General features: G+C 43.5%; 1 protein-coding gene across 1 annotated transcript in view; it reads left to right on the plus strand.

The window, feature by feature from the left end:
• Positions 1-210: 210 nt before the first annotated feature.
• Positions 211-14,616, plus strand: part of LOC8040692 — a gene marked incomplete at its 3' end in the record, with an annotated part of 36,130 nt that continues 21,724 nt past the window's right edge. Inside the window, exons 1-2 of the mRNA XM_042286295.1 lie at positions 211-301; positions 461-587. Of these exons, the coding sequence (XP_042142229.1) occupies positions 211-301; positions 461-587 (218 nt within the window). The remainder of the gene's footprint in view (positions 302-460; positions 588-14,616) is intronic.

Raw genomic sequence — 14,616 nt, forward strand, 5'->3', positions numbered from 1 at the left:
AAGAACTAAAAGAATCTTTGGAGAAAGAACCACACATGAACTGGCACCAAGGACTGAATTTCATACGTAATAGCTATAAATATAACACGAAAGACATCCTGAGCAACAAGGACGCGCCATATGTCGATTCCCATCTTCTCAATTTATGGGATAAGAAAAATAAACTCTGCAAAAAAAACAAATAGAGGCCTGAAAAAAGCCATTCAGATAATGACGGAGGAAGCCTACGAATACGCGAACAAGCTAGCAAATGAAAATTGGCTAACAACATGCGATCAACTAAATGGCCGACTGCATACTCGTAAAGTATGGCAGATTCTTAGAACGCTACTAGGACAGTCTAAAACAAGACATACTACAACTAAACTATGTCTTCACTATCAGAAAGGACCCAAGGAAATATCTGAAAAATTCGCAAACAAATTTTATCCTACCTAAAATGCTGCTCCATCCTCGGCAGTCGAGACAGAGGATAATTGCGACGAAGATGCTGAGGGTATTGATTCACCATTCTTGGAAGAGAAGCTACGGGTAGCCTTAAACAGCTTCAAACGCAACACCACCCCCCCTGGAGAGGACGGTATAACGTATGGGATGTTAAAAGATCTACCAGGTGAATATCTATATCTCCTACTTGAGGAAATCAACAGGGTATGGAACGAGGGCAGTTTACCGCCTCAATGGAAAGAGGCACTCATCATCCCATTCCAAAAACCAGGGAAACAGCCCAACTCTATTACAAACTTTAGACCCATATCCCTAACATCGTGCGTAGGAAAAATAGTAGAAAAGATGGTTCTCAGAAGACTGGAATGGCACAAGGAAAGCCAGAATATCCTCCCAGAAACCATGATAGGATTCAGGAAACATGTCAGCACGCAAGATACAATGTTACAAATTAAACAACAAATTTTTGATAATCCAAGTTCGGTGCAACTAAGGACGGTTGCAAGGATTGATATGAGCAAAGCGTTCGACGGGGTTTTGGAAACCACCGTACTAAACAATCTAAAAGAAATTTATCCCGGTCGAAAAATATATAACTACATTAAAGAATTTCTCTCGAACAGGAAGGCCAAGATTAAGCTGGACGACTTTACCTCAGACAGCCACCCTATCACAAGGGCAACCCCGCAGGGCTCTATCCTCTCCCCAACACTCTTTAAAATTGTAATGAAAAACCTACCTAAACAGCTGAACCTCATACAAGGACTAGAACACAGCATATACGCAGATGATATCACAGTATGGACGACAACAGGGTCTCCTGGAGAACACGAAGAAATAATGCAGAAGGGCATTATTTCTTCGTGCTCTATTGGACTAACTTGCTCAGCCGAAAAGTCTGAATACGTCGTGATTACCCAGGACACAACCAATAGAGCATCTGAGTACAGAGGAATGATAAACCTAACGATAGATGGGAAACCATTATACCGGAGAAATTCTTTAAGAATACTCGGATACCTACTACAAAATGACGGCAAATTCAATCTTACCATAAGTAAGCTAACAAGACAAATAGAGTAAATTCTTGCCATGTTACGGAGAATTACCAGACAAAAGAGAGGCATAAAAGAACACGAACTGCGTAAAGTTATCGAAGCGCTAATATAATCCAGAGTAATGTACCACTTGCCATACATGACACTAACCAAAACACAGCACGCCAAACTAGAAACAGCACTCAGAAAGGCCACCCGATTGGCGGTAGGGGTACCCAGATACGCAGTCAACCATAAAGTAGAAGCCACAGGACTCTTTAACTCACTAGATGATAGAATAGATATACACAAACTTGGGCAAGAACAAAGGCTAAAAACCTCAACCTAAGGCAGGAAAATCCTTCAAAACCTCGGCTACGATGTAACAAACCTTCACTCCATCCCTTTGGAAGCCCCGCCTTGGGACCAACTCCCCAGAATTATAGTTGACCCAATCCCTAAGAATACGCATCAAACAAGAGATATATAGAGAAGAATAGATAGGGTCAAACGCCTCCAGAACGAGGAGGAACACTCAAATGCAGTATTTTATTATACAGACGCCAGCTACGACACGGAGCACTGCGCTATTGCGGTATGGAGCCGGAATAAAACACTGACCCGCAAGTATCAGGGAGCCCCAACGCCCATGCACGCCGAGTTGCTAGCAATAGCAACAGCCATAACTGAACTCATGAAATATGAAAAAGAATCTATAATTAGAACCAATAGCCAAGATGCCTGCAGAGCTATCCTGAATAACGATTTACCTACATACATTCACAACACTCTACAACGACACATGCATAGCTACCCACTTCTAAAGATCAAGATCCAATGAGTTTCAGGACATAGGGACTGAGAGGGAATAGCCGAGCTCACAAGCTCACCCGCGAATCAAATCCGGGACCCCCTCTACTCTGGCCTGAAGAGTGTGAATTTGAGCCAAAACTGGGGGGGGGGGGGGGGGGGGGAGGAGGAAAGAAAAACTCTACATGAAGCTAGAAAAGAAATCCTTAAGGACAGGCGAAGAATATCCTCTTTCCTACCCTCACCATTATAAACATATTCAAGAAAAGAGGCATCCCTCATTAGAAAAGCACAAACACACACTTTACTCACCGAGCAGTATATACATTACTTCGCCAATGCTCCAGGACACCCCAGCTGCTCCCATTGCGGTGGATACCCGTCGAACCAGCATACATTCTGGGACTGCCCAGCAGCCCACCAGAGTTGACATGAATCCCCCTCTCAGTTATCCCACGACCTCACTCCAAGCGGCTGGGAGGAATGGTCCTCCCCTCCTCCAGAACTCCAGAAGTTGTGGTGGCCATCCCTCCTCGTTCATCACATTCAAACTATGATGGGTGACGGAGACCGGCACCGCTACATAGGCCCGGACCTGGGCTAAGATCGAAGAGCTTCCACTCTGCGGTTAAAATAAAGTTTTTTTTTTCTCTCCCTCTTTTATTCGCGAATCATAGGTGATTCGCAAAATTTGCAAAAATTAGCTCCTCGCGATACTTTGGTCGTTTAGAGTACGTGCCCAGGTATGTGTAAGTTTATATTGTCTGTGGTTGAGGGAACTGTTTTTAACGATGTTTTCTATCTATTTCATAACAGGTGCAGAGAAACACGACACCACACCCGAGTTTAAAGTGTCTGGCGGATCAAACGGCGGTGACTCCGTGGAATATTCATCGTCGCCACGTCAACCACCTATAACTAGAACAACTGCAGCCATGGCAATAACGACGACGCCAGCGGTGACGACAGAGGCATTAGCTATTAAAACGACGACGGTGCAAGGTAATTTTGAGAAAAGGACGCCTTTCATCAATAGCTGCTCACAGATAACAACGACTCCGGGGTCTCAAAACGGAAGTGTAGTCTATAGAACATGTGTGCGAATAAACAGAGAACAGAAAACACTCCCGTATAACACAAAAAAAGTTTCTGCGGGCAATTTTGTTTTCTTTTTTTCTTTTTAAACAAACGACCGTATTTTATGCTCGTATTTTGCAAATATTTCTCCGTTCAATGTCTGTTAGGGATGCCCGTACGGCTGAAAACCAATCAGTGCTTTTTTTTTTTAAAGCTTCACCGGCGCCTTCAAGGACCAAAACAAGGACAACTCCAACGCAACCTGGTAAGTGCCAAAAAAGAAAAGGATGTCTTCCACCGCAAGGTTTGAATATTTCCCAACTATTTTGGTGTCTCAAGACAGAAGAGTAGAGGATAGAGCAGATGACCGAATGAACAACAAAGAAAGTCGGGCAACAATTGGAGCATGGAATATTTTTGCAGCCTATGGATTAGTGTCTGCTCTGCTCCATGGAGGCCGCGATGTTTGAACTTGTTAACGCACTGACACAGTAGGAGGGCTGCGCTTTTTGGAAGACACCGTTTTTCTCAGAAACCTTTGCAAATATTTAGTCTGCGGTTGAGGGAACTCGGGTGAATATGCATTTCAGAAATGCATATTCACGGAGCTCCAAGAACAACACCGATCCCAAAAGTGCTATAAAAGGCAAAACTCTAGTTTCAAGCTCAGCCTCTCCTTCCAAGAGAGCCTGCATAGATTATTTCCCATTTTTATCGGAAGGGAGAAGGATTTAGGACGCAAGAATATGTTCGGACAAAAATGTGGGTGTTTCGCGTGCTCAAATCCTTAATATTTGTCGGTGAAATGTCTATTTGCGACGTCCGTACGGAAAATACCCACCAGGGGTTTCCTTTTGATATCCCCAGCGGCTACCACACCGAAAACTTCGACCCCACCTGCAAAATACCAAAGAATGACGTTTTTCACCAGAAGCTGCTCTTAAGTGAGGGGGACTCCCGGGTCTGAAAACTGAATATTAGAGTCTAGAACAGGTGGTCGAACACAAATCAAGCCAATGACGCAGTATTCTCAATCATATATTTGCTTGGAACACCCGTAAAATAGTGGGGCGTTCAAATCTTCATAACCAGATGTTAACTTCCAACAGTTAAGAAGATTGCGCATGCTTGTTTAACGCTCTTATCGTTTCGGTTCTCTATTGGTTCAGACAAAGGACGTAATAAACAAAAAAAAACTGTGTTCGAAATTCGGAACTTCTTTTACCTATTATGATCAAAATACATCGTAATTCTTATATTGTATGTTTAATCTGTTGCTAGAGTCCCACTCCCCTGTTCAAGCGACGCGATGTAAGTTAAAAAAAAATGAAGAGAAACGCTTTGCAGGCCGCTTTAGGTCCAGGCACAGCCGATGCTACGAGCGCGAGCATGTGGTCCCGAAAAGCGCTTGCACTGCACGAGCACGCGTGCTTGGCAAGGACGCTGAAAGCCGGAGCTCACTCCTTTTTGGCTTCAGCTGTGCTCACACTTAAAGTGAAACGGAATATTGTGTTGAGAACATCACGTTTGACATCAAACCTAAACTGTTTAACATGATTTGCACGTTACATCATCGCACTGTATGCTAGTGTTCATTGACATTCCTTTTCACTAAGAAAATAAAATCCCGTTGTGCAAAACGCATGCTGCAAAATGTTCGCGCTCAGTGCAACTCATGTATTCAGAACCAAAAATTATTCTTGCTTGGTGCAGCGTTGCGAGAAAAGGCACGAGCGTCTAGCACAACGAAATGAGCTTTCTGGCAAGAATGATTTTGTAAACGAAGTAGCTTTGCCGGATCACGATGTCTGGTCTGTGCGAACGATGCGGAGCAGAGGAACTTTTAGAAAACAGTATTGTTTTTAAAAATCTCCCCCGTTTTTTTTTTTTTTTTTTTTTTTTTTTTTTGGGGGGGGGGGGGGATGCTCCTCCAAAGAATACTTTTTATTTTTTGTTTCGGAGGGACTCTTTTATCTGTTTGGAGGTTACCAATTCGAAAATTGTATTTGTGTAATTTGTTCATAGTATTCGTTCATTTCTTTTATTTATAACCCAAAAACTGGACATTACAAAAATAAAAACTGCTAGACTCAAAGCGGCTGGCAACGTTCGGCAATCCCTCGGAAGAAACTGGAATCTTTCCTTTCAGTCGTGGAAATGGAGCGTGCTGGTTAAGTTACGGTGTTTGTGGAGAATATGTTCGTGTCGTCCGGTTTTTGTCCTCTATGTTATTCTCCACAAACACCGTTTCCTTTCAGGTATCACTGCCGTACACACTAATAGTTATATTTATCATGAGATAAATAAGCCATATTTAGTTTTTTCAATGCTTCTATTCTCGGGGACAAGTTTCTAAGACACTACAGCAGCAACGAAAACATGTTTGCGTGCCTCAATGATGTCTACATGTAAAATGTTTCGCCTACAAATTTTCGAGCTTTCAGCAAATACCGCTGAGAACTAATCTTTGATGCTGATAACTTTCAAAATCGCCCATTTGTTTTCCTCTTCGCTCAATGACAGACGCAGAAAAAATTAAGGAAAGAAACAACTTTCCTCTCCTTAAGTCGCTATAAGAACAAGCCGCGTCATCATCTGGCGCTAACTGTAAACCGCCAGTGTTCATCATTGTCATGCTCTGGTGGTGGCAAAGAATAAAGCATGGCTTGAGCTTCAGACATTGTTCGAGCTCTATTCTAATCTTTGACTGAACACGATTTATTACCGGAATGTTTGGCGATGTTGATTGCCATGATCCCGAGTTCTCGACTCGGGCTCATGACAATCGAGTACGTCACGGTGACTCGCGCTGAGAAGTCGTGAAAGCATCTGCTGGCATATTGTCAACAATGCTAATACATCTGGTGACGTTCTCAATGTAAGTTCATTTAACGCGGTGAATCACGCGACTACTTCACGGGACTACGTGACTTGACAATTTCTGACAGCATGTCGTGACACCATGACGCCACGTGACACAAGATTAATCGTAGTTTCATTAGAAAAAAGCGCCACAAAAACCTGCAATTAATCATACAGTGCAATTCAGTAGATGACAATTTGATCACAACATCGAAATAGAGCTGTCAATGTTTACCTCCCAAACACTCATTCTGTAACATTAAAAACGAAAGTACCGTGAACCGTTTTGAAAGAGTTGGTGTTATATTTTTTTTCGGTTAAGTTTCGGTCCAGTTCCAAGGTGGCGGAAAAAATTTCGGTTCGGTTAAGTAACGGTTCGGCTAAAAATAACGGTTCGGTTACGGTTCGACCCTCTGGGCGACACGTCCAAACCACAGTGAAAAAATTTGCGCATTAGGAGCGCCTTCCAATGAAAATGAGCGGAGTAGGATGTATTTCCCCTGGTCTTGGTAGGATTTTATAATTATGCGGTTTTTGGTCACGTTGGAAAATCACCGAATGTTCAATGACAGATAATTCGGTTTCGAAGTTAACACGAGCATTAAAACACCAACTATATATACACTCTGCAGGGTACGTGTTCGGTAAAAACATTGACCTTGTAAATAAACCATACGTGCCCCTCTATCAGTAAGTTTATACTGTCTACGGTGGAATGAACGGTTCCTAAAAAGCACTGATGGTTATATCTGCCGTCTCGAATGATTTTTACACAGCTGGCTCATTTTTAAAATTTCGCGCCACACGCTTAGCACTAGCCTCCAACTAAAAAAACTTAAAGGGGCGGTGCAACAATTTGCGGACTTTGGCTAATTAATTGCGGGAATTGATCCCGGCCACATATAAAACGAAAGGCCGAAAACTATTCTTTCCTGCTTGCCCTAGTTTTCATTAAAACAAATGAAAGAAATTGATATCTCTGGCACCCCTCAACTCAACATTGAAGCGGCACCAGCTTCGCCCGTGACGTCATTCGGAGTGGCGTTGGTTTCCGGTTGGGTTTTTCTGGCTTCCGTTTCCCAGCGCTCGCCGGCTCGCCGGGCTCGCCGCTCTCCCGCTCTCCCGCCAATTCCCGACGGCCTGAGCGACGTCGTCAGTCGACGCGGCGGGCAATCGAAGTCGAAGTCGAGGTCGAGACACCAGGAACAATAACGATACCACGATACTACGAACCACGACCAACGCACTCCGTCGAGCGAGGGAAAGACAAAACGTCCGGGTTGCTCGTGTAGCCGCCGTAGGCGCCTCGGGCGTCGACGGGTGACGGCGACGGCAGGTTTTGTTGACTTGCGGTAGATGGCGCCACAAATAATTCATACCCTTTTAGCGGCAATATTAGGCTTTTGAAGCGTTTCTGCATGCCTAAACAAAAAGATTTTTTAAACTTAACCTTAAATCAAGCTTACAATTGCCTAACACTATCACTTACAAAAACCACTCCGAATGACGTCACACCACAGGTTCCATTTGCGGTCACCATGTGGCCGCAGGTTGGGAAAAAAAAGCGTTCTTTATTTTGCGATTACGCAGCGAAATAGAGGTATGTTGGGATATGGTGGCACTTTTTCTCTTACTTATGCCGAAGTAAACAATATAAAAAAATACAAGCTGCACATTCGTTCAGTGTTAAAATATTGCACCGCCCCTTTAAAGACCACATTACGAAAAAATGTCCATAGTAACCTTACCTGCGGTGCTTAATGTTTGGAGGGGGCTACACCAAGAAACGAGCTATGGCAAATAAATGCTTCAATACGCTATCCCCGATCTACTCAGTTTGTATACGACTAAACGTTTGGATTGGGATAAGTTATCCCTGAGAGAATTAAGATCACTCTTTTTTCCAGCAGCTGGAGGTAGTTGCCTTTCTTTGTAGTCTGTGTGCCTAGTTTTTGTATGATTTTGTCTCTGATAACCGTCATGCCCCAACGTAAGAAAACACTCTAAAATTTGTGCCTAAATTGTTGTGAGAGCGACAATCTTTGTACAGTTTTTGTTTGTTTTCTCTTGATTACTGTTTTTCCCGGCTCTGTTTGTGCTTTCTGTAGGAGGTCAGGGACCCGTCAATCTGTACCTGACAAATTTTTTTCCTGATGGCCACTATTGTATGATGGAAATGAACATTATTATTCTTATTCTTCTTATTATTTTTATTAATATTATCCCAAGCGGCACAAGAATATTAGGTGAGTATCTACACAATATTGTTGGCAATACAAGGAATAGATGGTTCTTCCCATCCACACGATGTCTAGACAATATCTTTTTAAAAGCGGGGCAGTACCAGCACAATATCGCTGGAGTACCGCCACCGTCAGGTTGAGTACCCACCAGACGCCGAGTATATCCATAGAGTACTATCAGCGTCGGCTGAGTGCACGCGGGACGTCGCGTGTTAATCCAATGTCAATCGAGTTCTCGGAGTACCCGCCGGATATCGCCCGTATATCCACAGAGTACTTGGAGCGTCGGCTGAGTACCCACCGGGCATCGCGTATGTCAATCGAGCTGACGTGTCGTCTGAGCACCTGCTGGATATCGGGCACATATCTAGAGAGCACTTAGACCGTCGGCTGAGTATCCGCCGGGGGTCGAGAATTTCAATCCTGTCCAGGCAGTGTCGTCCGAGCACCCGCCAGAGATCGCACGTATATCTACAGAGTACTTGGATGGTAGGGCGAGGACAAGACGGGCAGGAAAGGAGGAAGCAGACGGATTGCTGCAGAGAAGAGAGGGTGAAACCTCCTTCCCTTTTTAGCGTTCCGTCTGCTTCCTCCTCCCCGGCCCGTCTTACCCTCGCCCTACCTTTTCGAGTTGCAACGGACTACAGATACCGCCCAATTTATGCGCTACAAAAATATTTTTATTTGCTAACGCCACCATTACGCTTCAGGCTTTTTTTGCACCTTTAATATACACACATGTAGATACATTACGCGTACCACAAGCTTCAGCTGAAAATATATATTAAGCGCATACACATACACGGCACATACAAACGTCAGCCAAACAGCAAACTAACCACTCCTAGAAATAAGACCGTAGCGCTCTTCTCATGACGTCACAGCGCAACATTCATTTTATTTAATAAGGCATGCGTTTTATTAGCTAGAATGAATGCTGCACATAGCAACTGATCTAAAATATATTTTATTACACGGGAAAAACATTACACCGCTAAATAATCGGTACGAAATGGCACAAGGTATGCGTATAAGCCGTCTATTAAAAAGTGTGATTGTTTTAAGCCGAAAACATTGAGTCGCAATTATTTCTGTAGGAATGAATGTTTTACACAGAAATACTTTGGCAACTTTGCATGACACAGTGATTGGACACAGCAAAACAGATCAATGTTAAATATCAGGTAGTAAAGTGGTTAGTTGGGCGAGTTGGTAATGATTGAACATGGTTAAAATTGCGCACAAATAGAAAGGAACAGAGAAGAGGGAAGAGAGAAGAGACAAGCGCAAACTCACAACTCGATGTATTGAAGGAAGAAAAAAGAACAGGCCCTCGGTATCAGCTCGAGCCGAGGCCACACTCGCACGGGTGCACCCGAGCACGCGGAGGACACACACCATCAACCACACTCGAACGACTGTAGAAAGGCTATTTCCTTGTCGGTTAAAGCCACAGAAGGATGGCTGACACAAGGCTCGCCAAAGCGGAGTATACTAAAAGTTTCAGAAATTTCGCGAGTGTGTTTTTCGGCGAATCTGCCAATTATCGAGGTCTTTTGTAAAGAAGGTGTACACTTACACGCTTGACAATGCAGAGGTAGGTGACCCCCCACTGTTGAATTTAGAGAAATATTGTGCTCCCTTAACCGGTCATTAATACTCCGTCCTGTCTGTCCTACGTAGGATCTGCCACAGAAAAGGAGAAACAGTGCTGTTGGGTGTCTGTTACAGGCCGCCGCATAATAGTCCCGATTTTCCGGGGCAGCTTAACGATATGCTGTGCCACCTCAATGCAAAACATCCCAATGCCCAGATACTTCTTTTTGGCGATTTTAATTACCCATATGTCGAATGGGCTAACCTGGCGCCTACAACAACCAGCAACGCAGAAACGAGAGAATTTATCGATGTTTGCCTCAATTTTAACCTGTCCCAAATATTAACTGAGCCAACACGTGTCACGCAAGAGAGTGCAAGTCTCTTGGACCTAATATTAACCAACCGTCCGGACAGTATGTCGTCAATTACTTACGTACGGGAAATTAGTGACCATAAGGTCATTCACGCTCATTTTATGTTCTCGCCGACGTTGCCCATACTCAAAATAAAACAATTCGCCTCTACAACAAAGGAAATTATGAAGCGATAAATAACCAATTAACCAATTTTTTTACGGAATTTGAGGCTGCTTATCAAAGTCGATCCATCCACGAAAATTGGGTACTACTCAAGAACAAGTTTAACGAATTAATAAATACATTTCTTCCTAAAATCAGTTTTCGTGTTTGCCGACAGAAGCCATGGTTCACTAAAACCCTTAAGAGGATGGAAAATAAAAAAAGCGTCTTTTTCGCTCTGCGAAGTCAAAACCAAACCCATGCGCGTGGGAAAGGTACTACGAGGCCGAAGCAACATATTTAAACGCGATCATTGAAGCCAAGCGCTCATTTTTCCTTATTGACTTACCAAACATGTTAATCAATAACCCAAGAAAGTTCTGGCAGGTCATAACCCCTCAGCAGACTCCCGGTTTGACTCTTGCCGATGAATCGGGGAATGTGCTTAGCGATAGTGAGTGCGCTAACATGTTTAATATCGCGTTCTCATCAGTCTTTACTCAAGAGCCCGACGCACCACTCCCACCCGTAATCGTAACTATTGAATCGGAAATGCACCCCGTCTCATTTTCCACTGCCGGTATTTCGTCTATTATTGATAACGTCAAGTTGTCATCATCAGCGGGCGTCGACGAAATCACCTCAAAATTTTTGAAGAATTGTAACCATGTATGTTCATCATTTTTCTCACTTATGTTCTCGCAGTCACTTTTCACAGGCGGCATTCCAGATGACTGGAAGACGGGGAAGGTCGTTCCCGTTTTCAAATCAGGCAACAAGAACTCTCCATTAAATATCGACCCATTTCCTTAACAAGCGTACCCTGCAAAATCATGGAACACGTCATTTATACCCACGTTATGAACTTCCTGGACTCTAACCAATTCTTTCACTCTTCTCAGCAAGGGTTTCGCAGGAACTTCTGCTGCGAAACTCAACTAGCTCTCTTTCTCCACGACTTGCATACCTATCGCGACTCTAACTGCCAAACTGACGCTATCTTCCTGGACTTTGCCAAAGCCTTCGACAAAGTACCTCATAGACGCTTGCTACTTAAACTTTCTCGGCTAGGATTAGACCCTGACGTCTTGAAATGGATACAGGAATTTTTGGACCGATCGCTCTCAGTCCGTCCTCGTTAATAACCAGTCCTCCAACTGCCTACCAGTATCATCAGGTGTCCCCCAGGGCTCCGTCTTGGGCCCACTGCTATTCCTCATATATATTAACGATTTACCCTTACACGTTACTTGTCAAAGCTGTATGTTTGCCGATGACTGCGTTATTTAGCAACCAGTTACTAACATTTCTGACCAAATCAATCTACAGGAAAACCTCAACCGCATCCAGGAATGGTGCGACCACTGGCTCATGTCACTTAATCCTAATAAATGCAAACTTATGTCCTTTCATCGCCGAACCAACCCTTTCCTTTTCCCCTTTTCAATTGCTAACACTCCCGTCGAACTAGTACAGTCATATAAATATCTTGGTGTCACCTTAGGTAGCGACCTATCATGGCGCGCACATGTCACTAACATTATCTCATCAGCAAATAAAAGTTTAGGATTTCTAAAACGCCATCTACGTACCGCTCCTCAAAGCATAAAACTGCTAGCATACAAATCACTCGTAAGGTCAAAGCTGGAATACGCATCCCCCATCTGGAGCCCGCACCAAGCCTATCTCAGTTATGCACTCGAACAGGTTCAGAACCGCGCCACCAGATTCATGCACTCATCTTACTCGTACAAAGTTAGTATCTCATCCTTAAAAGCTGAATCGGGCCTTTTAGACCTCTCCTCTCGTCGCCATACTGCTAGCTTATGTCTATTTCCCAAGTTTTTCTATTCTCCGCTCCATCACGCGCCCTACATTCTACCCCACGCCCGCATCTCTCTCCGAACAGGTCACCCATTGCAGGTCACCCGTCACCGCACTCGAACTGCCACTTTTTTCAATTCCTTCTTCCCCCGTACTGCAACAGACTGGAGCGGCCTTCCCGGCGATGTTGCTACGATCACCTGCCCATTAAGGTTTGCTGAAGCTGTGTCAACCATCAATCTAGCGTAACAACATATTGTTCAAGTTATTGTTTTTTTTATATTCTCCCACCCCTTATGTAATACCCCTCCCGAAGGGGTCTTTAAGGAAATAAAGTGAAGTGAAGTGAAGTGAAGAATGCTATAAACCACTCTGGTTCAACAGGGCACGTAAGGGCGGACGTATTTTGTGCGGCACCTGTGTTTTGTAATATTTTCTAGTTTCGCACGAACTTTAGAAAAAATTTGACCCATTTTTTGGGGTGCTGACATCACTAAGGGGACTCCGTACCTATTGGCTACCTGTTTGAGATGGTGAGATATTCTGTGTATATACGGAACCACCACCACTCTTTTTTGTCGATATCACGTGCAGCTTTTTCGCATCCTTTTACTTTTTTTATCAGAGTTCCTACCACTTCAGTTAGCACCTGTGCTGGAAGCCCAGACGCTGAAAGCCTCTCAATTTGAGCATTAAAACTGCTTTTGATGGTGTGGAGGCATGACTTCTTTAGGGCTGAAGTAAGGCAGGAAAGAGCTATGCCTCTCTTTACGACTTTTGAGTGCGAGGACGTATAATGCAGTAAACTTTTTTTAGATCAGGGTGAAAATGACTAGCACAGGTGGTTTGTTTGCAAAGATAGGGAAAGGTCTAGAAATTGCAACACACCTTCCTTAGGAGTTTCACAGGTAAGAATAAGTCCTGAACCGAACAACGCATTCGGCATAACCTCCCAAAAAAGAAAAGATCTGTGCCAGCTGCAAGACGATTTACCAACCTCGGAAATGTAGCGGTTCCCCAGAACCTAGAAACAGCCTTGGGTCTGGGTCCCAAGTTTTGCCTTCAACTGAACCTGCGACCACCGGAGCTTTTTACTTTGGCAAGGAAGGTTGCCTACAGAACCTGTGAAGAGGTTAGATCAAGATGTGTTTCCGAATGTGCTGACGCTCTATCTGGCTCAAGGGGAGTTCATGCCCAAGATCATAGTAAAGTTGTTAACGTTTTGGTTGACAACCAGCAGCGTGTCTTGGAAGCGGACAAAGAAGGCTCTTTTGTGATACTGCCCGAAGGCATGTAGAATGAAAAAGCATGCGCAGCGGTTCAGAAGAACTTTCGGCCAGTGCACATAGTCCTGAAGAAGGCCAAGAGCCAGGCACTCTCCCTTTGTCAACGTTTCACGTTGAACCAGTTAGCAAGCAACATCAAAAAAGCTGAAGGGCTACACCTTGAGGTCAGAGTGTCGAACCGAAATTTTTATCGGTTCGGTTCCGGTTCGGGTTCACGGCTTTCGGTTCGGTTCCGGTTCAGTTCCGGGGAGCAAAAAATAACGGTTCAAACCGGTTCGAACCGGTTCGAACCGGTTTGAACCGCTAAATTGATAATATATTTTCCGCGTTGTTCTGACACTATACACTATTTACGCCGTGAAACAATCAACTATATAGTTTCTCCTCTCATCTGTGCAATTAACTTTTTTTTCAAATACCAAAAGTATGAAATTCATTTTTTTTATTTCTTAACATACATAACGGCGTGTTCATACGACATAACATACACATTACCAGTAACATATATTTACCTAAATCCAAATGTTTCAGTATAACGGTAAGGAGCTGAGCTTGTTGGTACATACCTGTAAATTGATCAGCTTGGAATTTAGAACTATACTGTCTTTTCCTGTACTTTCTTTGTGTTTAAGTAAAATTCTAAAATTCAAGCTGATTTATTCACACAGTATAAAATGTTGACGCCAAGTGTGGCATGGTTACCAAAAATACCCTTGATTTGTACAACTTTGTGTCGCAGTATTAAAAGTTAAATCGTGATTGTGTCCTCGAACTAAGGAATTAATTACTGCATAAAATTATGAAATGGGCGCCTCGTGGCCATATATATCGTGAAATATTGTTTACTAAATATGTTTCACAATATATATATGTATATGATGACGACACAACTAAGCAAAAAGCAATGAAATTT

This window comes from Ixodes scapularis, unplaced genomic scaffold (genome assembly GCF_016920785.2).
Source record: "Ixodes scapularis isolate PalLabHiFi unplaced genomic scaffold, ASM1692078v2 PGA_scaffold7__128_contigs__length_106722199, whole genome shotgun sequence".
Classification (NCBI taxonomy): domain Eukaryota; kingdom Metazoa; phylum Arthropoda; class Arachnida; order Ixodida; family Ixodidae; genus Ixodes; species Ixodes scapularis.